This window comes from Abramis brama (assembly GCF_963993115.1).
Source record: "Abramis brama genome assembly, chromosome: 7".
Classification (NCBI taxonomy): domain Eukaryota; kingdom Metazoa; phylum Chordata; class Actinopteri; order Cypriniformes; family Leuciscidae; genus Abramis; species Abramis brama.
This window is the reverse complement of record NC_139969.1, coordinates 8788325-8815104: the sequence shown is the minus strand read 5'-3', so window position 1 is coordinate 8815104 and position 26780 is coordinate 8788325. Positions and strand designations below refer to the sequence as shown.

The window sequence follows — 26780 nt, the reverse complement described above, 5'->3', positions numbered from 1 at the left end:
TTCTAGTGGAATTTATTGATTGATAGAATAAAATTAAATATCCCCAAAATATCCCCAACTGAGCAAGCCAAAGGCAACAGTGGCAAGGAACCGAAAAAACTCCATCAAGCGGCCTAATGGTGTCCTAAAACTCCATCAGGTGACCTAATGGAGAAAAAAAAAACCTTGGGAGAACCCAGGCTCAGTCGGGGGCCAGTTCTCCTCTGGCATTTATGAACTAGAGGCCGGATTGTAGTTTGAAACTGTGAGATTAACAATATTATATGAATGCCTGGCTGAAAAGATGCGTCTTTAATCTAGTTTTAAACTGGGAGAGTGAGTCCGAGCAACGAACAGTATCAGGAAGGCTATTCCAGAGTCTTGGAGCCAAATGTGAAAATGCTCTCCCTTTATATATTTAATTGTGTATTTTCCTATTTTTACATTTAGATTACCTTTGCCATCGTCTAATAGTCACTTAAAAGTTAATCTCTAAAAACACTATAATAATTAATAATACTGTTAAATCTAATCTTTAGCAAATTTCAAAATTAATTGAATTTTTTCATACACTGTGCATTATAATGTCATGATTTCACATGTAGCATTTCAAACAGTGGATTTAAATTTTTTGTTTATTTTATTATAAATGATTTAGTTAAATAGTAGAATTATATGAAATAGTGGCCATTTATTAGTCATCGACCAGTATTTTTAATATGGGAGCATCCTTAATAATTTTGACTGCCACAATTGCCCAAACATGAAAAGCGTTTACTACTATTGATTGTATTTTTTCCATCTCCCAATTTACAACATTTTTGCAGCACTTGCAACCAATCACAGACCTTTTGTCCATTGCACATAAATCTAGGCCTATCAGTAACACACAGTCCTAAAGACTGAGTTTTAAGCAGTCTTATCTACAGATGCTTTAATAACCCAGTTGAAAAGAGGCATTAGAACCAGTCAGAGAAGTATTAGTGGCATTAAAACCAAACTGAAAAGTAATGTTAATTTGTAATTATTTTGGATCTGCTGTTCAGTCTGTTGTCATGCTCATTTTGTAAAGCATATGGTGTTGCCCAATAACACCAATGCAAGCAACTAGGGATGCACGATGATATCGGCACAACATCAGTATCGGCCGATAAAAGCTTTAAATGACCATCATCGGCATCGGCCGATATGATCATTTCTGCTGATGAGCCTTGCCGATAGGGTGGCATGTTTCCTATGTGCATGTGACGACCGTGCATGAGGGCCAGCAACTTAACATGTGGAGGCATTTCGAGCATGGGCGTCAGTTTGGTTTGAAATGTGCTGGGGACAGAGACGCATTCGCAAGTGCATTTTCAGAAGTGCTGGGTACAATGACGCAGTAATTTTTTTTCTCTTTCGTGCAGGTCATGTTTTGAAAGACGATGTCCTGTAGCTTACTAATGTAAACTCTCCAAGCTACTATGCTCTCCACAGAGCATAAAATATTCATTTTATTTCATTTTTCGTGTTCGCATTTGTGAGGAAAAACAGTGACAGTTCTCGGTTACGGACGTGAGCGCTCTGAAAGCGGCACTAAAAGAGACTTTAAAACTTCCACAGAGACCTCAAACAGAAAGCACAAAGCCTTTCTAAGTGAATTTCGTTTTGTATTAATTGTATCTTAATTTTAATCAATGTTTCATAAACCAATTGCCTGGATTTAATAAATAATAAGTAAAGCAGATAATAGATAATATAGATATCACGACACGGAGGCGCCCGCGATTGAACTGGAGCTAGTCTCATAAATGAAACGAAACTCAGCATAGCCTACTTGCCTCACAGACCTGAGAAATATATCTATTATCTACAGAACGCTTGAAATCATATTTTTAAACAGAACAATTCAAAACGAAAGAAAACTATGTAATCCGAAATGTGCATTTCTCTCTGGCGCGTTCACTGCGAAGATCGCGAGTCATCGTCAACTTCATCTTTGCAGCCGACACAGAAAACACTTGTTTATTAATAAACAATTCAAATGTCTCCTTGCTATATTTGACATATTCATAATCATTACTTTTGCGGTTCGTTGTGACAGCTTTTAGTTGCTTTATTGGCAGCGCCACCCTTACATGTTACATGAACGGGTCACCACTGCATCAGCACCGAAAACAGGGAAGCATTTGGTAGACCTGTTCAAGTAGATGTAAATTTTTTATTTGAAAATTTATTTTTATTTATTTTACTCCTAAGGACTGAAGTTTGAAGTCTGAACTTAAAAATAAAATGTGGCACTGGCATATAATTTATTCTCCAAGTGAAATAATTTGCCTATTTTTCAGGGGTGAATGTCTGTCTACATTTGTAAAATTATACATTTATGGTAGAATCAAATGTTGTTTTGTTTGTCTTGTGTATTGCCTTATCTACAACACATGAGTGTAATACGGTAAAGGTAGTACAGGAGAGAGACTTGGATTTCTCTTCAGTAAAATTAAAGTGTAAATATATCAGGGGGAAAATGTGTATATGTATCGGCATCGGACAAAATTAGTTTGAAAATATCGGCATATCGAATATCGGCCAAAATGCAATATCGTGCATCCCTACAAGCAACACAACAATACTAGAACTCATCCATTAAAATCTACACAGTGTAGACTGAGTGAAAATAAGAGATATATTTTGCATACAGCTTCAGTGATTATAGTGTACAGAGTCCGGAGCTGATGTGGACAGTAAATGTGCAGAAACTGGGCTGCAGGGCTCCAACAGTCACATGAAACACTGTAAATCTGCTGTGACATCTTTGTTGATTGTAATGAAATGGGTCATATTGCTCACTTTTGTTGTATAATTTATTAAATACTTGACTGGCAGTTTTGTTTTTCCTGTTACTAAGTGGGTCAGTGGGAAGTTGACCACTGTCGGTTTCAGTGATTGCACAAATGATGCGTGTGTGTGGGTGTTGTTTTTGTGACTTCTGCTAGTGGTTTAGTCCTCCTACATGAAGCTCTGACCCAGTCTGACCGCATTTACAGAAGTCATTGTGAACACGTTTCTTTCTCGTTCAGTCACACAAACACACAAGTGTACATTCACAGAAATCTATAAGAGCTTTTGTAGCTGCACATGTCTAGAGTTTGAGCTCTGAGAGCAGTTCTTTATATTCTCAATTACTAATTATTTTTGTCTATTAGAGTTTTTGTGATTGTTGTTGAAAATCTGCAAATTGACAAATACGTCTAACTGTAATAGTCTATGGGCAAGATTTACTAAACGGGACAAAGTAGCATGAGATTTGTACAGTATATCTGTATATATATCTCTCTGGGTTATATGTTGTTGCAGAATTACATATCCTGAAACACCATATAAAGACATGTTGGTTCGTTTTACATGTGGGTCAGATGGCATCTTCCTTTATAAGTGAGTGGTTCTTAGCCAGAATGCTGCAGTGTGGACAATACTTTGTTCTGATTCTTTATTCTGTAAAAAACTATATGCAAAGTGGGCAGCATTAATTAAATTGATAATTAAATTGAAATGTTTTTTGTTTTACCTCTCAATTTTTATAGCCTTTATTCCTGTACTGTCTCTCTCTCTCCCCTCTACTATCTGTCTCTCACTCTCTTTGGCATTTATTATGCTTCTGCTGAATGCTCTTTATCAGAGCGAGGGGGCTGCTCTATAAAGGTGGATTGCCAGGCAACAGAAGGTCAACCTCCTGTTTAAATGGTCACAATGGCTGCAGTTTGAGAACAGAATAAACAAATCCGTGTGAAATATGCTCATTATAGCTCCTTAGGACAGTCAGTGATGGAGAACACCTTCACATCTCCTCATAGGGGCTTTTGTTACAGTCCTTGATGAATTCATTTAATTCAAAAGCAGAAATGTGGACCCTTTTTTTTGTTTTTTGTTTTTTGTTAAAGCACATTTTTATTGAATTCTTTACTTCAAAAAGTTGTGCAGTTAAGTTGCCGTTTTGCAGTCGGGCTACTTTTGTATGTGAAGTGTGTGGGTGTATGTAAACAGTGCTTAAACCAATTCCAAAATAACCAGGCTTTATTTTTCAGTTTGTCATGATGTGATTAAAAAGATTGCTTTAACTGTTATGCAATTTTGAAAGTCTCCTATAGTCGGTTTACATTCATCCAAGGTCAAAAAACACTTAATTTTATCTTAATATACAATGCAGCATCATCTCTTTTCTCATATTGTCTGAAACGGTTCAATAAAGGATTCAGTCTCTCTGAACCCCTTCTTTTCTGAGAGCCTCTGCTCTGATTGGTCAGATGACCCAGTCTGTTGTGATTGGTCTACCTCTTACAGTGCGTGTTGGAAACTATAAGCTCATTACCATACATTGATTTCAGTTCCAGATCTTCCTCAGCACTTGCTATGCAAGTAGTGATGCAAACAGTAACGATGGGGTCGGTTTTACCGTATTAACTCAAGCTTGAGTCCTCATCCTTTGGAAGTGCATGCAAAGTGGATTAGCTTTCACAGCGCAGAAAACAGCGTCTTCTCGAAATATCGCCAACACTAACCAAACTCTTCCAGGCTTCAGCTACATCTACAGTGTTTGAGAGCAGGTCTAAGTAGACATTGTTCACAGGCAGCCAATGAAGAACATAGGCGGGCATTATGCAAATGTGTTACAAACATACATAGGTTTGCGTGTGTGTGGGTGTTGTTTTTGTGACTTCTGCTAGTGGTTTAGTCCTCCTACATGAAGCTCTGACCCAGTCTGACCGCATTTACAGAAGTCATTGTGAACACGTTTCTTTCTCGTTCAGTCACACAAACACACAAGTGTACATTCACAGAAATCTATAAGAGCTTTTGTAGCTGCACATGTCTAGAGTTTGAGCTCTGAGAGCAGTTCTTTATATTCTCAATTACTAATTATTTTTGTCTATTAGAGTTTTTGTGATTGTTGGTGAAAATCTGCAAATTGACAAATACGTCTAACTGTAATAGTCTATGGGCAAGATTTACTAAACGGGACAAAGTAGCATGAGATTTGTGCAGTATATCTCTATCTCTCTGGGTTATATGTTGTTGCAGAATTACCTATCCTGAAACACCATATAAAGACAATGAAGAACATAGGCGGGCATTATGCAAATGTATTACAAACATACATAGGTTTGTGCAGGAAGTAAGACTGTGATTACTTACGACTCGTTTCAGGCATTTCAGAATTGGTTCTTTCTTTCAGGAGACAATAACTTAATTTATCGTGCAATTTGATCTTTGAAACTTTGCAGAAGTTTTGCATTCACGAACAGCTATATTACACACTACTGTACATGAAAGGTTATACCTGAAAAAGCATAATAGAGGCACTTTAAGTGTTTGGTAAGCAATTTTGTCATATGACTAATGATAACGTTTGCAATGTTTTATGGTAACACTTTAATAGATCATAGAAAAAAAAATCCTATCTACTCTGAATAAATAAATATATTTATTAGGGTAGTTTATGATATAATTGGTTGGTTATTTTTAAATCAGCTAGACTCTTGTCACTAGTTTGTATGCACTCCAAAGTGTCGTGTGATAATTGGGGTCCTTCAGGGATGGCTGTTTTATCGAACGCCTGAATGCTTGACCAGCATCAGTACAGCTCCTGTAATGAGCAGAAAATTACTGTACCTATCAGAGACATAGGGAGACTATTTAGCAAAAAGGAAACATTCAGAAGTTATTCAAAATTGATATGAAATAATAATTACAATTGAGCTAAAATTGGAACCTGATTTACATTTCCTGAAGGAAATAGCAGTCCTTGCAAGGCAGAAAAAAAAATTGTGTTTAAGTTATAGTTTGAGAAATATCAATGAAGTGATGCCTTTAAAAACACTGTATTGATACTGGTCTGCTTTTGTACATTATTTAGTGTTTCTTTAACTTTGGGTAATTTTGATGCCAAAAATGTGTCATTTGATTTAATAGCATAGCTTACAGGCTTTATGCCTGTAATGTCACATAAACAAACTGGTCTCATTGCATTCGCTTGTCTGAGAAAGTGACAACTGACTGTGATATCAATGGACTTTTAAAGTAATCAGCTAACCTAGATAGTTCCTTTTATTGTTAGGGTTTCATTCGATTTAAATATCTAAATGTTAGTGAGAAAAATAAAAAAAAAAAAACTTTTTGATATCAGTCTGCAATGGACATCGGTTATGCTCGTTTTTACTCACTCCGGCAGTAAAACGGCTCTATATTTAACAAAGGACATGCAAAAGACCCAAACCGGAAGCGATGCGACCTGTTTAACAGAATACAGAAGTATGTTGCGCATTACACACATTAAGTACTCTTTGCGTAATTTGATAAAATGACAGCTTGATTAGACATGCCTCACAATAACAATATTCTGTTCACAAAGCTTGGCAAAATTGGTGGTTGTGACAGAAATGACAACGCTATCTCACGACCAATTCGTACGAGTGAGTACGAGGTGGCTAATTCGTCTAAACCCCAGTGATGGGTAGGTTTAGGGGCGGGGTCAGGGGTAGGTAATTTGTACGAATTCATACGAATTCGTAAATATGTAAATATGTTTGATTTAGTGAGATTGTATGAATTCGTACGAATTAGCCACCTTGTTAAATACGTATGAATTGCCGTGAGATCAGGTTGGAAATGACAACCAACAGACAGTCATAATTTGTATAAGAATTGAAAATTTCACTTAAATTCATACTTTAATAATATATTTTCATATTTTAGGGTTTCTGGATAAAACAGTAAAATCTATACAGGAAGCACTGAAAATCATTTTAATGTGACCTTTATTTAACTAAATATTACTAACACATGAACAACGGGCAATATAGACAGATGGATATGGACATTTTATATGATCTAAATGATTGTGCTTGTGTGCGAGTGTGTGAGAGGTCATGCATGGTTAGTGTGTATCTTTCCCATCAGATGCTGATCAGTTCCCACTTAGTCTGAGTCATAAACTCTTTCTCCCTGTCTGTCTCTCAGTCTGTCTCTCCTACCACAACACCACAATGCTGAATCAACTTAAAGTCAGTGAAGCTGCAAGTCACGCCAACAAGGCTTTGGAGTCTAAATCTGATAAATGAAAACAGTGACCTCTTTAATCCCTAGTTGAATCTGAATCACTAGCTTTAAATACCCAGTGGTTGGAATCAACAAGTTTCTGTTTTGTTTTGTTTTGTGTTTTTTTTAAAAACGACCAGTGCATTTAACATTTTAAATCTTTCCTTTCCTTTTCTTCCTTTTTTTTTTTTTTTTTGTTTCCTTTTAAATCATTTTTTAGTCATTGGAAATGAGCACCCTCCCAATGTGGCTTAAGTTTAGCAAAGTCTGTAGCGCATGCAGTTTTGGTTACTGTACATAGCAAATGATAGTATCTAAAGACATTCTTTCCTACTGACTTTTATAAGTGAAGCCAGGTTGTGACCAGTGGGACTTACAGGTCACCCAGTGAGAGATTGATGGAAAAAATAAATCAAATGGTAGTCTGATAGGTGGAAGAAACCCAAGGATAAAATGATTGAAGGGGAAAAAATTCCATACTGGTTTGGTTGCTGCGGAGCGCAAATGCTTTTAAAGATTTCTCGCAGGTGTTTTTGTAGCTTTTAGAGTCGCGTTTGAGAGCTTTCCCAGTGTGAGCAAACCAGACGATGTGGCATGCTCTCGAGAGATTTGTAGTTTTGCTTTTCTGTCTGATATACACAGGTTGTTGAGACAGTTTGGTCTATTTCAGTAAAATTGTAAATAGTGCAGCTATTTTAGTGCTCTGTAAGATCAACAAGTGTTTATTTTAGGGCCCCAACACGTGCAGCAGGATTAACTGCGATAAACAGCAATCCAAAGAGCTGGTGCACTGCTCTTTCCATCTCTCTTTCCATCTTAAATGCACATTAATAATATGTACTGTATTATGCATCTCTCTTAAATATATTATACTCTTGTTTTAGTGAATCGCTTTATTAATTTCAGTGGAATGAGTGATCAATTGTACTGATATATATTAGGGCTGCCAATAAAAATAAATAATGGAATCCCGAACAATCACACTCTTTTGTGTGATTAATCGCATACTTGTTGTGAAATTAAGAATACACCATTTATCTTGTTTAACATTTTGTCATCATTTGCTATATCCAGTGAAGTAAACCATCAGATTGAAGGGTGACTCTCACAAAACTGTATTTTCTCCAAGCTTTTTTAAATGTACATTTAGGTTCTTTCCAAAAAAGGGCACTTGGAGACTCCAAAAGGACACCAAATAGTCAAATGATATACAGTAAGAAGTCCATATAATTCTTACATTTATGCACACCAAAGCAAATGGAAAAAAATGTTACAGAAAAAAACTTCAGAATTCACAGTGTATATAAGTATGTGTATAATGCAACAGCAAAGAGCTTGTTTACATTTTAGACAAGTCATGCTGCGATACCGAACAGGGTATACATCCACATATTTGCGCATCAATATAACGGACTCAAACGTGCTTACTGTATGACTCCTACGTCACCGCAATTGTCTTAACCTTGATTGCAATCCTAATCCATCAAAACTTTACTAGCGGGGCACTGGTTTGCTTTATCCAGCCGACAAACGTAGTTTGCGTGTCATCTGGCCAGCGGTGGAATGTTTTGCCATTTCGTTCAGTCTGTATTTCACACAGCACGATGCTTGACAGCTCACCTCACGCTGTTCAGAAACAATCACAGAATATGACAGATGACAGAATATGTATGTATATTTTTGAAATGATATAGTCCCTTTGAATAACATGTAATTATCATTTAGTTATCTGCATTTAGGTTTCTAATGATAACTTTGAAATACTCTTTTGTAAAATGAATCTTCTGTCTTCAAGTCTTTGTTGAAGTTTTGTGTGGGTTTCCTGCTAATTGGTGACTAACTGGCAAGTCTACCTTACACCCTTTCTCTCGCACATAGAGACAAACATAACATTCACAAAGACACACAACAACCTTTGCTACACCAGAAAGTTGTCAGAGAAGCTAATTCCTGCAGCTTCTCGGTGCACAGCATGAAACCTGTGAACATGAAGGCTGAACTTGACTATTAGAGAGCAAACAGGTCTTGCCTGGAGAACGTTTGAGAGATTTCAGAGATGGTGATTCAGCCTGTAATCACTTTGGATGATGGCAGTTATACTCTCAGACATCATTGCTGTTATTGAGCATGCCAGGATGATGATTGCGAGCTGATAACTTTATTACCATGAAAGAGAGTTGTGGCAGAGGGTGATTTTTGTTCTTGGTCTTGTGGCTGCTAATGAGATCATGGCTGTTTTGGGTATGAATGTTGTTTTCCATCATTCCATCAGTTGTTTGTTTTTCATTTCAGAGCTGGCGAAATACTGTTAAAAATAAATTTAAAATAAACAAATATGTTTGCTGGCTTCGATTCAGTGATTTTTTGGATTTATTGGATGATTTCCTCATGGAGAGAGAAAAGGGTGCAGGATGAGAGAGAGAGAGAATTATGGGAGTTTGGACAAATCTACGTTTTTGCACATACATCTGTACTTATAGAAACTGATGGGCAGATTGATTCAAATATTCATTTTGGGGTATTAACATGCCTAAGACTTTTGCACAGTGCTGTATACTATTATATTATGGCCTATTTAATGTTTATAATTTTATAATTTTAAACATTTTATCCTCATAAATCTAAACACTTTCAAATTATTAGCAGTATATCTATTGGTATTCTTGGTATCAGATTTAATTTAATTGTAATAATATTTCTTGAACAATAGTAGCCTACATTTAATATTATATTATATTATATTATATTATATTATATTATATTATATTATATTATATTATATTATATTATTGCAAATTGTCTATTAATGAAAGCAAAAAGACTTTTTAATGTTAACAATGGACTTTTAGATCTACACATTCCCTGCCCTTTATCGTTAGCTTTCAGCTAATGATAACAGTGTAACTCGTTGCCATCTTTACATTTGTTCTGCAGAATTTCCCACAAAATCAGAGCAGAAAATGTGAAAGTAATTTGCAGATTTCTTCTGGGCATTCTTATGAGTGTATTTGAATTCGTATGCTGTAAGGACCATAGAGTCTCATTCTCTATTGTTTTAGTGTTCACAAGCCTTCAGTGTCATCCACACCTCACAAAACACGCAAGGCCTTCTCCTCTACCATAACAATCACTTTTATTCTCACCAAGGATAGGCCGCTCATTGTCTATTGTTCTGTGTAATAACAAACGCATTAGGCCGCAGAATTAGTTGCTTAAGGAGTCTTGAGACTGTCCGAGAGCCTGCAGTATTGTCACAACGGAATGGGTGGAAAGTTTGACTGGAGGGTTAATTTGCTTCGGTGTGTGTATAGATTTGTGTTTTTAGATGGCAGAACCCTCTTCCTTGTTTCAAGATATCATTTACTCCTGTGGTCATGTGAATAAATATGATTAAAGTGAAAAATACACTCACATGAGGAGATACAAGACATATGAGTTTAGAAAAAGCTACTCAAGTTACTTAGCAAACTGACTTCAAACTTCACTTTTGAGCTTTGACTGTGTTTAATTTATGTTGTATAACAAAATGTGAAAGTTACCACAGAGCTTGTTCGCTCATAAATCGTAACTGCTTTTCTGAAAACCCACAGTAGATTCATGAGGGAATCCCGTGGCGAATTAGCCTTCGGGCTGGCCTACAAATTGCCATCATGACTGAACAGCTCTATAGAGAGGGGAAAACGTTGAGCCGCAGGGAGTTTGAGAAGGGTAAAAAAAGAGAGACAAAGACTAATGATAAAAAGAGAGAGAGAGAGATGAATGTAAAGGGCATGGAAGACAGAGACAGGGTGATTGTAGGCTAAAGGAAAGAGATATTACAGAGCTACAAAACATTTCACCTTGACAGGATCAGGCAAGGTAAGTGCTGAAGTCAGCAGCACAGAGGAATTCTGGGTAATGGGAGGAGGCAAGGTTTTAATGTGATATAAAGATACATGCTGCATTCACCCAATTCGTATCCTATCCGTCTTAAAGAGTATTCAAAATTAGAACTAGTGCGTCCCAAATCGTAGTATGTTGAAATGAGTATCCCAAAGATACCCGGATGGTCTCCTTTTTTCGGTTCGAATCTGAAGTGCAGATCCGTGCACACTCTTACGGCTAGCGCTGCCTACAACCCATGGCACGTTGGACGAGGATTCGATCAGAAGTACAAACACGAATAGAAAATGGCAGATGTGCGAGACTGACGGTTTAACTATAATAATCAGTATCTAACCTGATGAAAAGATATTTATTTAATGTTATCCACACTATATATTAAATTGAATGTAGAGGATTTTAACTGTGACCAGATGATTGACAGGGCAGTTTAAACGGTGACAGAATGAACCAAAGCTTGCCTGTACTATTCTGCTACAGACCTCTTCACAAAAACAGTACATAATATTAGGGCACAGTATAAGTAGATGAATTGGGACGCAGCAAAAATCTTGTCACACACACACACACGCCAAGGAAGACTCAATCTCTCACATTTATATCTGTCTATTTAACTTCCTGACAAGACACTGTTGACTCAACAATGAGACACCATGTCGGACATGTGACTGTACTGTTGTTGCTCTCTCTCTCATGATCTCTCTCTCTCTCTCTTTCTTTTCCAGCTCTGGATACAGAAATTGATGTATCCGAAAAGCCAGTAAAGGTCTCTTTCCAAGACTCGCCCATCACCCGGATCAACCCTTCATCTGATGCGTCTCTTTCCACGGCCAGCTTCATCATCATCATCCTCGCTCTGGGGCTGCAGTGGCCCTTCATCTGAAAGGCCACAACCACATACACACACAAAGATCATATGCACACACGCGTGAACATCATAAAGAAATGTCAGGCTCTTATTCCCCCTAAAAATCAAAAGAAAAAAGAAAGTATATATTGCATAACTAAAATTATGCATTTTGAAAATTTGGCATTGTATTTATTTGATTCAAAATTAAATACGGACAGTTTAAGCAAAAACTGAGAGATTTATTAATTCTCATAACTGTCATACAACAAAGAAAATCATGTATATACAGTATACAGTCATGATCAGAATTATTGGCACCCTCAGTAAATATGATCAAAGAAAGCTGTAAAAATAATCTTTTAATTTAATAATCTAAAAAAAAAAAAAAATATCTAAAAATGATTGTTTATCCTTTTTATCTTTTAATCAAAAAATTCTCAAAAATATAACCTTTCATTGAAGTAAAACAATTGAAAGTGGGGGAAAATTACATTATGAAATAAATGTTTTTGCCAATAATTCTGACCATGACTAATACAAATATATATTATATATGTATACTGTATATATAAGTATTTTTGCACCACAGTAGGCTTCTAAGAAAAGGAGGATATTGTTTAAATGTGGCTTATTTCCTCTTTTGATTTTGGGGTGACACGTGACCTGGGCATTTCCTGACATATCAGTTCATATGACGTTCCCTTCACATGTATCCCTAAAAATCCACATTTCAATGTTGTTTTATTATGTTCCCAGCCTTCTGTGACAGCCCCATTTGTGTGGAAGACTCTGGCAGGGGGACTAGCAGTGCTTTCTGGGGTTTAAATGTTGACACTCTCCACAGACTTATTATATCAGAACTGTTATCATCACCGACTGGGACTGTGGAATGCATGACAAAATATGTGCATCTGTGGAAACATCGCTCATGACCACACAACAAAAAAGAAAACAGAAATTGTCTGCACTCTGCACAATAAGCAAGGGATATTACCACACACACACAGAGCATTATTGAATGAAACTATGAATATGCACATTTAGTATGTATATAGTTTGAACTGGCGCTGAATTTATAGGACAACGAATGTTTATCTAGTATCACACAAACATTTTTTTAATATTTCATGAGCTCTAACTGAAGCCCACACAAACACACAAATATAGTTACACAAATCTTACAGCGTATTGGGAATGTTCTGGGGCTTTGCCATTACCTGTTTGCACGGCTTCCATGGCTTTAAAGGGCTCGAAACATCCCTTAAATACTTAACACATTTTTTTTTTTAATCCTGCATTTACCTCCCCAGTGCTCCGCCTTTCTAAAAAAACACACTTTAACTTAATGCTGTACATTTATTAAACATATTTGATATATACTCTGTCATTTGGAGTATACTCGGTCAGTTTTATGAAATTGCACTAAACTTACTTTAAAAGTGTTTCGTTTTTCCCCCCAAAAGTTTGATGCAGGTTTGGGTGAATGTTCTGTCATGTTTAATGAAAAAAAGAAAAAAAAAATCAAAAAAGGCTGTTAAAAACCCCACAGATATGCAGAATGCCTTTCTTTTATAAATAATGAACTTAAAGCAAAGCAATGCAAGAGGTTTAGAGATGCCAAATATTTTCTATAATAGCTTCTTTAGCAATGTGTTCATGGCAACATAAAAAAATATATATTTCCTATTGTATGTTAACTTTTTGAGAGTCAGTATTAAAACATTGCTTTAGTTCTTACACAGAAGCAAAGAGGGTCTAATGAGTCTCCAAACATTTTTTATGTTAAGCTTTTGTTGTTGTTTCTGATTGCACATGAATTGCTACTTTTGATTTCTCTCATATCTCTCTGATGTTGGTTCTATAATGTTTTTATATGAACGTTCACAAATCTTCATACATTCTTAAACATTTGCAAACCAACCATTAAGCCTCAAATAACACAGGTACACCCAGGGTACGAATTATGCAGGGTCTGGATCCCTAGGCTTGATGATGACCCCACAAATTTGAGAAAACAAGGGTCCGGGGTTCTCCCTGAGGAGGTACAGGAACTATTGCAACATAATGACCGGTTTCCTTTAGGTCCAATATTGGGTTGTACTTTGACAAATCACAAGTCATGTCATTATTTATCTTTTGATCATAACATCACATATCACAAATGTATGTTAAAAATTCCTTTCAAATTCTTTTAAACCTAATTGAACCTAAAATTCTGCCATTTATTTAATCACATTCACCCTAAGGATATTGATAAAAAAAATTTACCTTTTGTTTTTAGGAAAAGAAACAAAGTCATTCTGTCAGGTTTTGACTTGACTTGACATGAGGGTGAGTAAATAATGACAATACAATTTTGGGGGTAAATTATTCCTTTAATATCGCACTCTAAATATGTATCTATAGCAATTACTTTTCATAAAAAAAGAAAAGAAAAGTTGAAGGTCATTGTATAATTCGCACCCTGTATAGAGTTAATGCGAATACAAAACCAATGTTTTTACGCCGCTGCAGTACAACTGTCATTTCTGTGTATGGCTGTAAAATGGATTGCGATTACAGTTTGTTTGATGTGTTTTATTTGTTTGTTCATGTTTTGGTTGGTACAGTTGAACACGTACGGCTCGGTGAATGAAGCTACTGAAAAACTCAGATATACACAGCGCATATAAAAAGTTGGTTAAACAGCTAATAAACTGATCATTTCAGAAAATTTCATGTTGAAAAAAGTGTGTTTCTCAACACTTTTACACCATGTCTACACCGGGCGTGAGCAGAGTGATGCGACTGAAGCAAATAGAATCCATTATTCTCAGTGATGCTGAGCTGTCTAAACTGGATGTGTAGCGACACGACAAATTCCTGACTGTAAACGTCCGGTTTAGACATGGTGTAAGTCTCCATGTTTGACTAAACTTTCAGTCAAAGAAACAGTTTTAGTTTTGAGAGCATCTAAATGGGGGCTTTAAAAAGTCATTGAATTATTCAAAAACAAAATAAATGGTAACATACCTGTCTCTGGCCTTCCGAAAGGGCCTTGTTGGTTGTAAAGAAGACTTTTTTTGTCTTTTTTTTATCTCAGTGGATCTGTATCATGATGTGTTGACCTGGTCCTCCTCATATTGTTCCAAACCCCCACAATCTTAGAAGAAAATGTTCTATATAGAACCTTAAAGTGTTTTGTCAGGTGCTTCATATAGAACCTTTTAGGGGTTCCCATCATGGGATCATTTTATTTATTTAATTTTAATTCATTTAGTTTTCATTCATTTTGAATTTAATCACATTTTATGAACTAAACAGCTCGTAAACTTTTTATTACCAAAAAAAAAAATCAAAATTTTAGATTTTAGAACTATTTAGAACCCCATTGAACCTTTTTTTTTCCAAAAGTGTATTATGGCAACTCGAGTCAGCAAGTATGGTAACATACTGTATTATATGGACTGCTTTAATTATGTTTTTATTTAGATTTTTCGTTTAAAGATTTGGAACATTATGGTAAGTAAATAATGACAGAATTTTCACATTTGGGTGAACTTTTCCTTTAAAGCCACACTGTTTTCTGTCACAAGGTTCATTTCTCTAATCCATCACACAGATACACACACTCTATTCAAGACATGCTTCTGATTAAATGGGTCAAAATCCACTGACAAGGTGATTTGAACTATAGTCAATAGAATATTTTTTGAAATGGGGAAAACCAAATTTTTTCTTTTTTAAACAATGCTTTCCTAAAAAGACCATCCTCGATAAACAGTCTGTACTGTTAAAATACTGTAATGTCTCTTTTTAGATGTTTTTGAACAAGCTTGAACGCACTGAGATATTGCAGATGGATAGCACATTTTATATCTTTCTTTCAATGGACCCCTCATCATAGTGAATGTACAAAGTCATGAATTGCTGCAGAGCTTTTACTTGTCATCTATCGGGAGAACCAGATGCTTTTATGGAACCTAAGACCTCATTTTTTTCTGTTAAATGTGGAAAATCCAAGTCCTACTTTCCTTCCATCCATTTTGAGTGTAGCTTTGAGAAGCGATTGAAACATTTTTCTGCACTGAGGTCTGCACAGAAGTTGATGAGTCATAAATGTGAACCCACACAGTGTGAACACGTGATTATTTTTAGACTTTCATTGGCACGGTATTTCAAATGCATCTTCAAGTTAAACTTTGGACAGTATTCTCTAAAGTTTCCTCATATGCTGAATCAATTTTAATCATTGGTTAAAATACAATTGATTTATAAATAAATCTAGCCTTTAAGCCTTTAAATTAAATGGTTTAAAATAACAAGAAACATAAATTTATGTCTTCAACATAAATGAATGCAGAGGCTGCATCCTTCAAAGACTGCATTCAAAGGCCAAATGTGTAACAGTGGCTCAACAAAGGCCCTTTTTACACCTGGTATTAAGAAGTGTTTTTGTCAATCCAATCACAAGTGGACAACTCTAAATAAATGTGTAAATGAGGTCTAAAACATTTTGACCATGTCCACATTTGACCACTTCCAGAGGTAGTCGAAAATGCATTAATTCCATCCGTTCCATCCTTCGCGGCCCGGGAAATGAAGGATGCATTTGTTGGCCGCATTCGAAGGAGAAAAATGCTTTGCGCTTTGGTGACAGATTAACCATTTAAATTTAAGTATTGGATTTCAACTCGAATGTCTAACGAAACAAATGTAAAAAAACAGCCGTCTCATTTAACAATGTTCAGTTCAACCTTTGTGGTTTTTGAAAGCATGGCCTATGAAGTCTGTGTCCTTCAAAGGATGCATCCTCTGAATTGGGACACAGCTAATGTGTTCAACTTTTGGTAGTATGTCCTTAAAGGAACTTTCCTTGTACTCCATTTGGTCTTAATTTGGTAATAGTATTTTAAAAAAGACATTTATGCTTTTAGGGTAAATGTTTATTTAAATTAAACATTCCCTATGACGCCTTTAGACATTTTTAGAATTCTAGAATTTTGGATTAGTTCCAAAACCTATTGAGCTGCCCACCATGCCCAACATTTCTAAGCATTGCATTAATGATAATTGTAATAATAGGTCAACAATAATCAGGTCATGTATTTCTCTGAACATTATGAGAAATTTAATCCCTACAAGGGCAACAAAGTGGTTTGCCTTCTGTCTTATTTTTTTAATTCACTTCATTTGAATCTTTCTCCGTCTCTCTGTCTCTTTCGGGCTGTGTGGAGGAATGCAGTTATTTGTGTCTCGTGTTCTCTCTTGAGTCGGTAGCGCTGACGGGTCAGTCTGGCCCACACACACGCGGCTAACGCTAATATAGCAGCTACTGGAGCCAACACAACTGCCTGGCCAGCATTCAGCCTTTAAATAGAACCAAATGAGAGACAGTAATGTAATCGAATGTGTTGGGGGATCTTACTCTTTCTATATGGCCCTCCCTGGATACCAGTAACTTTCCCTGCACCCGTTTCTTTCTCTTCTACAGGTGCTAAATTTAGCGCAATAAGTGTTAGCATATACTATGAATGAGATGAGATGCCAATGAGATGCCAAATGTAAAAGTGTGAAAAAATTATTTGAAATAGAACTTTTTTTATAACATTATAAATATATTTACTGTCAATTTTGATCAATTTCTTTCACAAAAAATTTGTGACCCTACATTTTTGTATGTAGGTGATCATGAATTTGATTTTGAATACAGCCAATGTCAACTTGTTAACTCCAAATAAATGTTAACTCCATTCCTATCTGCCTAGTTTTCTATTCCTGTTCTGTCTATCATGTTTTGTTTGTCTCATTGTTCATGTTATGTGAAATCACAGACATCTTCTATTCATGATTTTAACTAATATTTGAAAAACCAGTCCTGTCTAAACTGCTTTTGATAAAAAAAGCACGTGTATCTTGATATGCACGGACATAAATATTAGCATAGATGTCACAAAAATATTTAAGACTTAATTTATTAAACACTTATGAACAATAGAGTAAATGACATTTCGTAGAAATATTTAAAGGCGTCATGAAATGAAAGTCGCTTCCCTATTGTGACACATATCCGACTAAAGAAAAAAACTAAAAACTAAAAAGAAAAGTAAGGCGGGACTTGATTTGGTTTCACTTTATTTTGATAGTCCCTTTAACACATTCTGTTGACTATAAGTAGACTGGTAGGGTTAGAATAAGTTGACATGTAGTTCAACACCAGAATGTTCAAAAGGGACCATCAAAATAAAGTGTTACCCTTGATTTTGTCCATTGGGAATAGATTGTATGGTTGTGGTTTGCTATTGGTCGATCTCATGTGAGTGACAGGTTGTCCCACCCTCGCGCCAGTAAATACATCATCAGAGAAGAAAACCGATGCCGCTGCAAGAGGAAGGGGAAGTTGGATTAAAGATTTATGAGGGCACATCAATTTAAAAATAATGAAATGCACAGATAAATCACCCAGTAAACAATTACCGTCTTTCAATGTTGAAATATGGTTGAAAATAAGTTGGTCTGCTTTGTTTTACGACGTGATTTCAACTAAGTAGTTTCGGCCGGATTGTTTGACTATGTGTTTTCAACTGATCTTCTAAGACTGGATAAGTCTGTTATACATGCTAAAATAACGGAGAAAAACAAACTACCAAACCATGCTCATTATTATCTCAAATAAATGTAAAGAGTTTTACATATTCCATCAAGACGTTGAAGATCGACCTGTTTTCAATGTTGAAAAGTCATAATTAGACGTTGAAGATTTATGTCTATTCAACGTCTAATAGATGACGTGCGTGTGCTGGTGCTGGTCTGAAAATGAGGTGTGTTCTGGCGCATTGTTGGCACTTTGCTATTTTGAGGCAACAGAAATAGACTGCGCCATTGACCAACTGAAACCTGGTCTAAAGTCAATGGCACAATATTATTTTTTTTGTTATTTAAAGAGCGTGTTAGTAATGTGCGCCTATAGGCGGGTCCACAACGCGCGTACACTCTTATTAAACACACAGGGACACACAACAGCACACAAACATGCCAAATATTTAAAATAAAAGGATTACAATGTAAAATATTATTATTGTGTACATAAAGATAAGGTGGAATCCGGCATGTCCCGTAGATGGTCTGCTTGCGCACTTTTACCTCGCACACGAGCAGTTCCGTTTGCTCTGGAGACGGCTTTGGTTTTTCCACTATCAAATTCTGTCATGTAAATAGCGAATCCGCCATGGCGCGAGCGCAACTGGCATTTAAAGGGAATGGGAGATGAGACTCTGATTGGTTTAACGCACATAAATCCCAAAACACACACATTACTCATTAAGATAATAGGGACAACCCTTTTAGACCATGCGCCGACCATTTTTCCCGTCGTTAAACTAGCAAAAGTGGATTCGGACACACTCCCTAAGTGAACTTGCGCCCTGCGCTTAGACCATGCGCTTAAATCGTTAAAATAGGGCCCTAAAGCTTTCAAGTGGTATCTCATATTAGTGTGTCTTTGGCAACAGGTTGCGATGAGAGATTTATAATAGTGCTCTCCACTTTTTCGCTTTATATATACACAAAAAGATGAGTAAGACAACTCTGGTGAATATAAACATGAACTTAAACTCCCCTGGAGATTCACCAAACCGTTGTCTCACTTTCTCTGTCTCTACTCTGTTTGGTCAACATCGCCTTAATTCCAGTCAGATCCAGTTAGCTGAACTCTCCTGAGTCCAGAACCGCATTGAGACAGCTGGGCTGGAGATCATGACATGATCAAGAACTAACAGCATTTGGACTCAACTAACTAAAGAGTATTTATGACTTAGAATCCATCCGGGGCTTTGGATCCTCCTGGATGGAGAAAGGAATGGAGAGAGAGAGACTGTGGTAGGAAAAACTCAGAGGAAAATCACATGCTTTATTTCTTTATTTCTGCATTCCAAATATTTGCGTGCAGTTTCACTTTGATTTATAATTTAGATGCCCACTGTCCAGTGTGCATATTGTGTTGCCACAAGGCAGAACAGAAAATATCAACCGTTTATTTGTGAAAAGATTGAGAAGCAGTGGAGAGCACTTTTGCTTAAGTTTCTTGCTTTTTTACAAAAAGACCCCCACTTTTCAGAAGATATCAATGTCTCAAACTTTGTTTACATTTGCCAAGTTTCAATGTAAAACACAAACAAATGCTACAGTAAAGTCATCACATAATGTCATTTGGAAGAAAAAGTATATTCCCAGATGTCCTTGCCTGACACATTACATATAATCATTGTTGGGAGTAACGCATTACAAGTAATGCTAGTTATGTAATCAGATTACTTTTTTCAAGTAACTAGTTAAGTAATGTACAACAAAATATGAAATTCAGACATACTACTTCCGCCATGTTGTAACTGTCACATGACCTACAAGCGTCAGCATGCATCGTTTCACTTCCATTTATAAAATCCCTCCCATGGCCTCATGGGATAATAAAGTGTCCATCGAATGCGAACTTCAAAATCTCGGCAGAATTAGTAAGTTATCCAGGGACTTTTTGCCTATTTTTTTTCTTTTTCTTTCAAATACTATTCAGATATACTATTCTTTTGGTGTACTATTTTTCGCATACTAAAAAAGTAGGGATTCTAGGGAAGTATTTGATTTTGGATGTAGCGAGAGTGTTGGTTGAACTTTTTTCTCCTGTGTCCTATTCTTCTGCAATCCAGAATGGCAGCACAGCTGAAAGGTTTGTTTGAGCTGCGCCCTCTACTGTACAGATATGAATTTGCATTTCCTTCAGCCTGAGGCTTATTCATTTACCTTCTTCTCTTTACATTTGCCAAAAATAGAACTTTAGTTGTTTTTTTAATTAAACAAGGAAGCCAGCCCAGGTGAGAAAAAGTAACGCAAAAGTAACAACACGTTATATTCCATAAAAAAGTAACTAAGTAACATAATTAGTTACTTTTTTTAGGGAGTAACGCAATATTGTAATATATTACTTTTAAAAGTAACTTTCCCCAAAACTGCATATGATTATATTTTGTTTAAGCAGTTTTGTTTCTTATTTTGTTATAATGTAAATTAGTGTTTTGTGTTACATTTTGGTGTAATGTTATTGTATTTTTTTAGTGTTGTGTTTTGTCTTTGTGTGGATGACCCAGTCCGCCATACTAGTATTGATGATATTTTATGGACAGTTGGGTATCGGTTCATTTTAAGGTAAAAAGTAGCTTGGTATAGTAACAATATTTATCTTAATAAAATTTATGGTTATAACTTGTAAAATATACAGGCACCAATATCCCATAATACTGGAAACTTATTTTTACAGTGAATTTTACAGTAAATTTACCTGGATTTATATATATATATATAAATTTTATAGCCTTGAGCTCTTATGTCTGTTTTATTTCTCTCGCTAAGGAATTTTAGAAGAAATTTTGGCAACAAAGTTGATACTTAACGGTGAAGTACATAATTTCTGCATTTCATTTTAATATGAATCATAACTTAGAACAGTGTGGCTCTCAAATCACATTCAGGCTTATTTGGGCCTCAAAGCATGTAGCACATGGTTTGAAATTCTCTCTATTGTTTGAAGCATGAATGACATTTGTGAAACGGATGAAAATTTCCATCATAGCTCTCAAGACTTTTGTATGGACAGTGTCACTTTATGGTTACACATTATTTTGTGCACTTTAGACATTCTATTAACTATAAGTTACTTTGCAACTACATGTTGTATGTTTGTAATTACATGCAATGTCTGTTGGTGGAGCATCACAATAAAGTGTTATTAAAGTATATTAAGCAGACAGTCTACTAAAACTCTAATGAGAGTTAGTTGACGTAGTTGCAAAGTTACTTGTAAGTATGTCTAAAGTGGATCATGAAAAAAAAAGTGTTACCATTTTTTTCCATTATGGAAAAGTGTATCTTGGACAATCTCTTTTTGTACTCTACAGAAGAAAGAACATCCAAAAAGACATAAGTGTATGATGACAAAATGTTCATTTTTTGGATGAATTATCCTTTATGTCTCCTGAGCTTTCCTTTGGGTCTATTCATAGAGTAATGAGCTCATGAGTGAAATTGACCAGAACTAGAGAACTGTAGAATGGTCTAGAGATGATGCACTTCAACTTTATTATCTATTTTTTTCTTTTACGTGTCTCGCTCTCAGTCTCTGCAGTAGCTGGAGGGTTGAACTATTAATTCATATATGAGTATTTGAGGGGCAAACGGAAATAAACATGGACTGTTAAGCTCTGCGTCCAAAGCAAGATAATAAAGGTCTATCCCACAGGAATGTGGACATAGTCTGAAGTTTATTAAATGAAAAGACAGAGGGATTGGAGGAGCTTTTGAAGCAGAGAAATAGGAAGAAGTGAGTGTGTGTGTGTGTGTGTGTGTGTGATGATCTCTGTATCCGTCTATCACTCTGTGGAATGCAGACACTCAGTAATACAGTACAGGAGCGGCCCATAACGATTCGGCTCAATATGGGCTCATTACGACCGGATGAAGGCTCTGTGGAGCGACTGAGATGATAGACGAGAGAGAAAGAGCAAATGAGACATGGATGATATATTATCTTGACAAAGGTAGACAGCAAAATAGAACTTCCCTGTTCTTTTATAATATGAACAAAAGTTATGTTTCTTTTTCTAATATAAACAACAATGATTTATTGTGTTTTTGTTTTATTTTTGAAGAGGGATAAAAATAAAATCATACTGCAGGATCAAAAATGGCTTTTTTGAGTTGACCTGATATTACCGGTATAAGACCAGCATCTAGCAAGTCTACAATAGTCATCCTGCTTTACCAAAAATACCATGCCGGTCAACTATTTAAATCAGATAATAATCATATATATATATATATATATATATAGGCAATATCCACCATTGGCATTGAGGGGGACAACAAGTCCCCCCAATAATTAGAAATGGCCAAATTGTTTAAAAGTTGGGCTGGGTAACCTTTGTGGTCTAATAGCAATCATCGTCAATGTCAAATTGTTTGAGATTGTCAGTCAAATCCAAGAAGGTGGCCTTATTCACAGAAAACAAGTGTGAATTCCAACATTACTCTTTAGTTTTAGCAGTGAAAGTGTGCATTCTGTGTTGTAAGATGTAAGTAGCTAAATATTTAATATTTGATAGCTGTTCTATGATGAAACGTTCACCTACCAACAGTAATATCCATTGATTCAAACCACTCAACCTTTTTTATGAAATTTTTTTCAGTTGCAAATATGCTATCATTTACATGATTAATGTAGGCCAATTCATATCATAACTGAATGTGGTGAAACAAGAAACATTTTGCGCTTTTGACATATGATACACATATACAAATAAGAGTGAATGTGTTTATTTTAAAATAAAATATTGTTTTGAAAATAGTTCAAATTGACTACCTAGAACTTTTTCTTTATTTGCTTAAATCCCTTTTAATCCTTTAATTATTTCATTCCTGATGAATCAGAAAAAGAAAAAAATTGTATCATTCACTTATGTTGTATCATTTAATCAAATGTCATCATCATATTTTAAGAAATCATTATTATCATGTTGACGTGTTTCTCATTATGATCATTTTGATGTGTTTACCATTATTATTGATTATTTGAATTTGAAATTTGAATTAAATCATCTGACTGGATCTCCTCCATACCAACCCCCCCCCAAAAAAGTATGTTCTAGACATGGTTACTGTAATGTACAGTATAGCCCACTATAGGCGAGCAAGTTGAAGTGAACCCAAGTGCAGTTTTATTTAACAATGGTGAAAGAGTAAACCGAATCAAATGGTGACTTGACTTGAACTTAACATGAACAGACTTGGACATGAACCATAAACAGACTTGACAAACTCACCAACAGAGGGATGACAAGAAACAAAGCTAGACCCGTAACTTGAGGGCTATAAAGACAAGAACAGAGCCAATTACAATATAACACATTGAGCAAAGAGGCACATGACATGATCACATGAGGAACAGGGGATTCACATGATATAGCCAGGAACATGACAAAGTAGGAACATAGGCTGCGTACGAAATTGCATACTCTCTTGAGTAGGTACTTATTTTGAATAAGTATTTACTCCACAACCACTAAAAAATTACGTTCTATATAATGTGAACGTGTGTAGTATGAATGTAATCTGGACGTACTACATTCACCATGCTGTCATTATCATGTGACCTACCAGCATCAGTTGCGCTGCTTCACTGCTATTCACAAATCCTCCTCCCGTGGCCTCATGGGACAGTGAAGTGTCCATCATATGCACACTTCAGAATCTCACCGGAAGTAGTAGGTCATCCGGGTTTTTGCCTACTCTTTTATGAGTACTGTGAATTCGGACATACTTCTTTTGTCACATACTGTTTATCGCCTACCATATAGTAGGGAAGTATGCGATTTCGAATGCAGCCATAGAAATGAAAATTACATAATAAGAAGATATTAAAATAAATAATACTTGAAAAAAATATTTATATTCATAATTGCTTGACTGGTACACTATCTTTTTTCCCCCCCACAGAGATTGACAATGATAACATTACAATAAACTATAACAGTCAGCTTAAAGAAGCTACAAGTATTACGTTGTCAAAAGTAAAAATAACGGCAATATCATACACTAGAGTTGTGTGAGGTGGGGGTAAATTAAGCATGATCTGCTGTGACATCAGAGTCATGTTGCATTGTGGTCTATGGATCTGCCTGAAGTGCATTTTTTAAATAGACTCGCTCCCTCTGTCAAAATCGAGAGGTCGAGGCCGGGTCTGTCCTAATAAACTTCACTTGTCCACTTGACGAAGTTGAACGCGCTTCAAAATTGTGGCAGGGATTCACCCTAGGGGAAGTGCTTAGTGAAGTTCACGAGTGTATGTCTAAAAGTGGAGTTACACGCAGCCCTGATAGTACAGAAGAAAGAAAGAACAAATTCCTCAGGAGTCATGAAGTGTTTAATATGCAAAGACAACTGAATATTGTTCTCTTGTGAAATGCATCTAATATATGGAAATTTATTTCGACTGATGACTCTAAAGCATCTCTGAACTATTTTCTAAACACTTTCCCAAAAGCCCTGCAGCATCTCCCAAGTTTTTCCCTGGGAAAATGCATTACTGTGAGAAATGTCTCACATATTTTGCAGATGAAATAGTCCTCAGGGAGCCTAAAACAACTTAAGAACTCGTTTTACATATTAACCGATTCGTGACTCTATGGTCATCAACGAGTTCTCCTCCCTCAGAGCTTGTAAGCATCTATTTTTAAACTTTACTCACTAAACATGAATCAATGTTTGAACGTCTTTCAAATGTCTTTCTTCTTCAATATGTCTTTGAAAGTCTGCATTCCCCGCATCGTTTCAGCTCAAAGCGGATCAGATATCAGTGATTCTTCACTCTGTGGATCCAGCCACTGGAGTTTTGTAAATTTTCCCAGTTCTCCCAGTACAAAAGAGCCCATTAAACACACATGAATGGTTAGTGTGTACACAGAGTTGTGCGGAGTTAAAAGAAAGAGATCTTTCATAGGAGATACACTGCTTCTCTTTCTCTTTGATTCTTTTTCCTTGTCTTTCTCTCTTTGCAGAGCAGAGGCTTGGACAGTTCGCTCTGAAATGGAAATGCAAGTCTGACACATCTATCTGTCTTTATTCATCCACCTCTTTCTATGTGTGTGAGCTAATAACTGTACATTCCCTTGTGTATACATGCATACGTGAGTGCACAAGATGGGGATTTGTGGTCTCATTGATCCAGTGTGTTTAAGAATACAGGGGCAGAGAAGCCAAACCCCCCTCAGCGCCAGAGACACCCTCCAATCAATACTGAGAAAGATCAGCCCTCCTGCCTGAAGCACATACTCACTCACTCACTCATCACTCGCTCACTCACTCACTCACTCACTCATCGCTCGCTCACTCACTCACTCGCTCACTTACTCACTCACTCATCGCTCACTCACTCACTCACTCAGCGCTCGCTCACTCACTTACTCACTCACTCACTCACTCATCGATCACTCACTCACTCATTCACTCACTCACTCACTCACTCACTCACTCACTCACTTTTTACTGATTTTAGAAATTCAACAAAGGTGATTCACTGTGCTGGGTAGATTACTTGCTGATTCCAAATTACATGACAAAAATTGTAGTTAGTAATGTAATCCATTACAGTACACATTTAAGGTCTTTTTTTTTTTTTTTTACCTAACTCATTAAGAGGATAATCTTTCAAGATATTGAAACAAAATTTTCAAAAATAAAAAAGAGAAAGAAAATATATTCCAATATTTATCAATATGAAGTGTATTAAATATTACACTATGCCAGGGTTTTCCAGACTAAAGTTTGTAATGGAACTGCTGGGAGTTTGTGAGTTTAATAATACATTTTTTTATTTTTTTTATTAAATCATAATATGTTTTAATTAAAATTAATATATTTGTTTTTTTACCTACATGTCATGTGACTATTAACCGACATCAGAGAACCGTGAACTTAATTTTATTATTTATTATATTTTTATTATTGACTTAATATTATTGACCTAACTTATTAACTTAAAATCTCAGAATATACTTCAAGTAAATAAATTAGGTCAAAGAAGTTAGAATCCCTGCATTGCATGTAAAAATGAAAGGTGAATTTTTGCATTTTAATGTGTTTGAAAGACAAACGCCTTCCAAAGACATAATGAGTTCAATTTGGTGATTTTTAATGGATTAAATGACACAATGAGTAATAATTCAAACATTTTGAACCTTCTGAACGAATATTAGTAGTGTAGGCTTTTTTTGTAAGGAAAATTTTTTTATAGATAAAAAAAGTAGGAATAATAAATGAATTATGATCCATCCATCCATCCATGTCTGTGTGTGTCAACATTCAAATGGCAAATTACAATTGCCGTTCTGGATTCTATTTGCTTCATCAATTCAAATTCAGTCATTTTAGATTGAGAAATTTAAATGAAATTTAATTCAGTTCTGAATGGCAT

At 35.8% G+C, this 26780-nt stretch overlaps 1 protein-coding gene across 3 annotated transcripts in view; it reads left to right on the top strand.

Moving 5' to 3' along the window:
• Positions 1 to 15102, top strand: part of gpc5c (glypican 5c) — a 133557-nt gene extending 118455 nt beyond the window's left edge. For all 3 annotated transcript variants that reach the window (XM_084119784.1, XM_084119785.1, XM_084119786.1), the window contains one exon: positions 11661 to 15102. In XM_084119784.1, the coding sequence (XP_083975910.1) occupies positions 11661 to 11818 (158 nt within the window). In that variant the 3' untranslated portion in view covers positions 11819 to 15102. The remainder of the gene's footprint in view (positions 1 to 11660) is intronic.
• The last annotated feature ends 11678 nt before the right edge of the window (positions 15103 to 26780 follow it).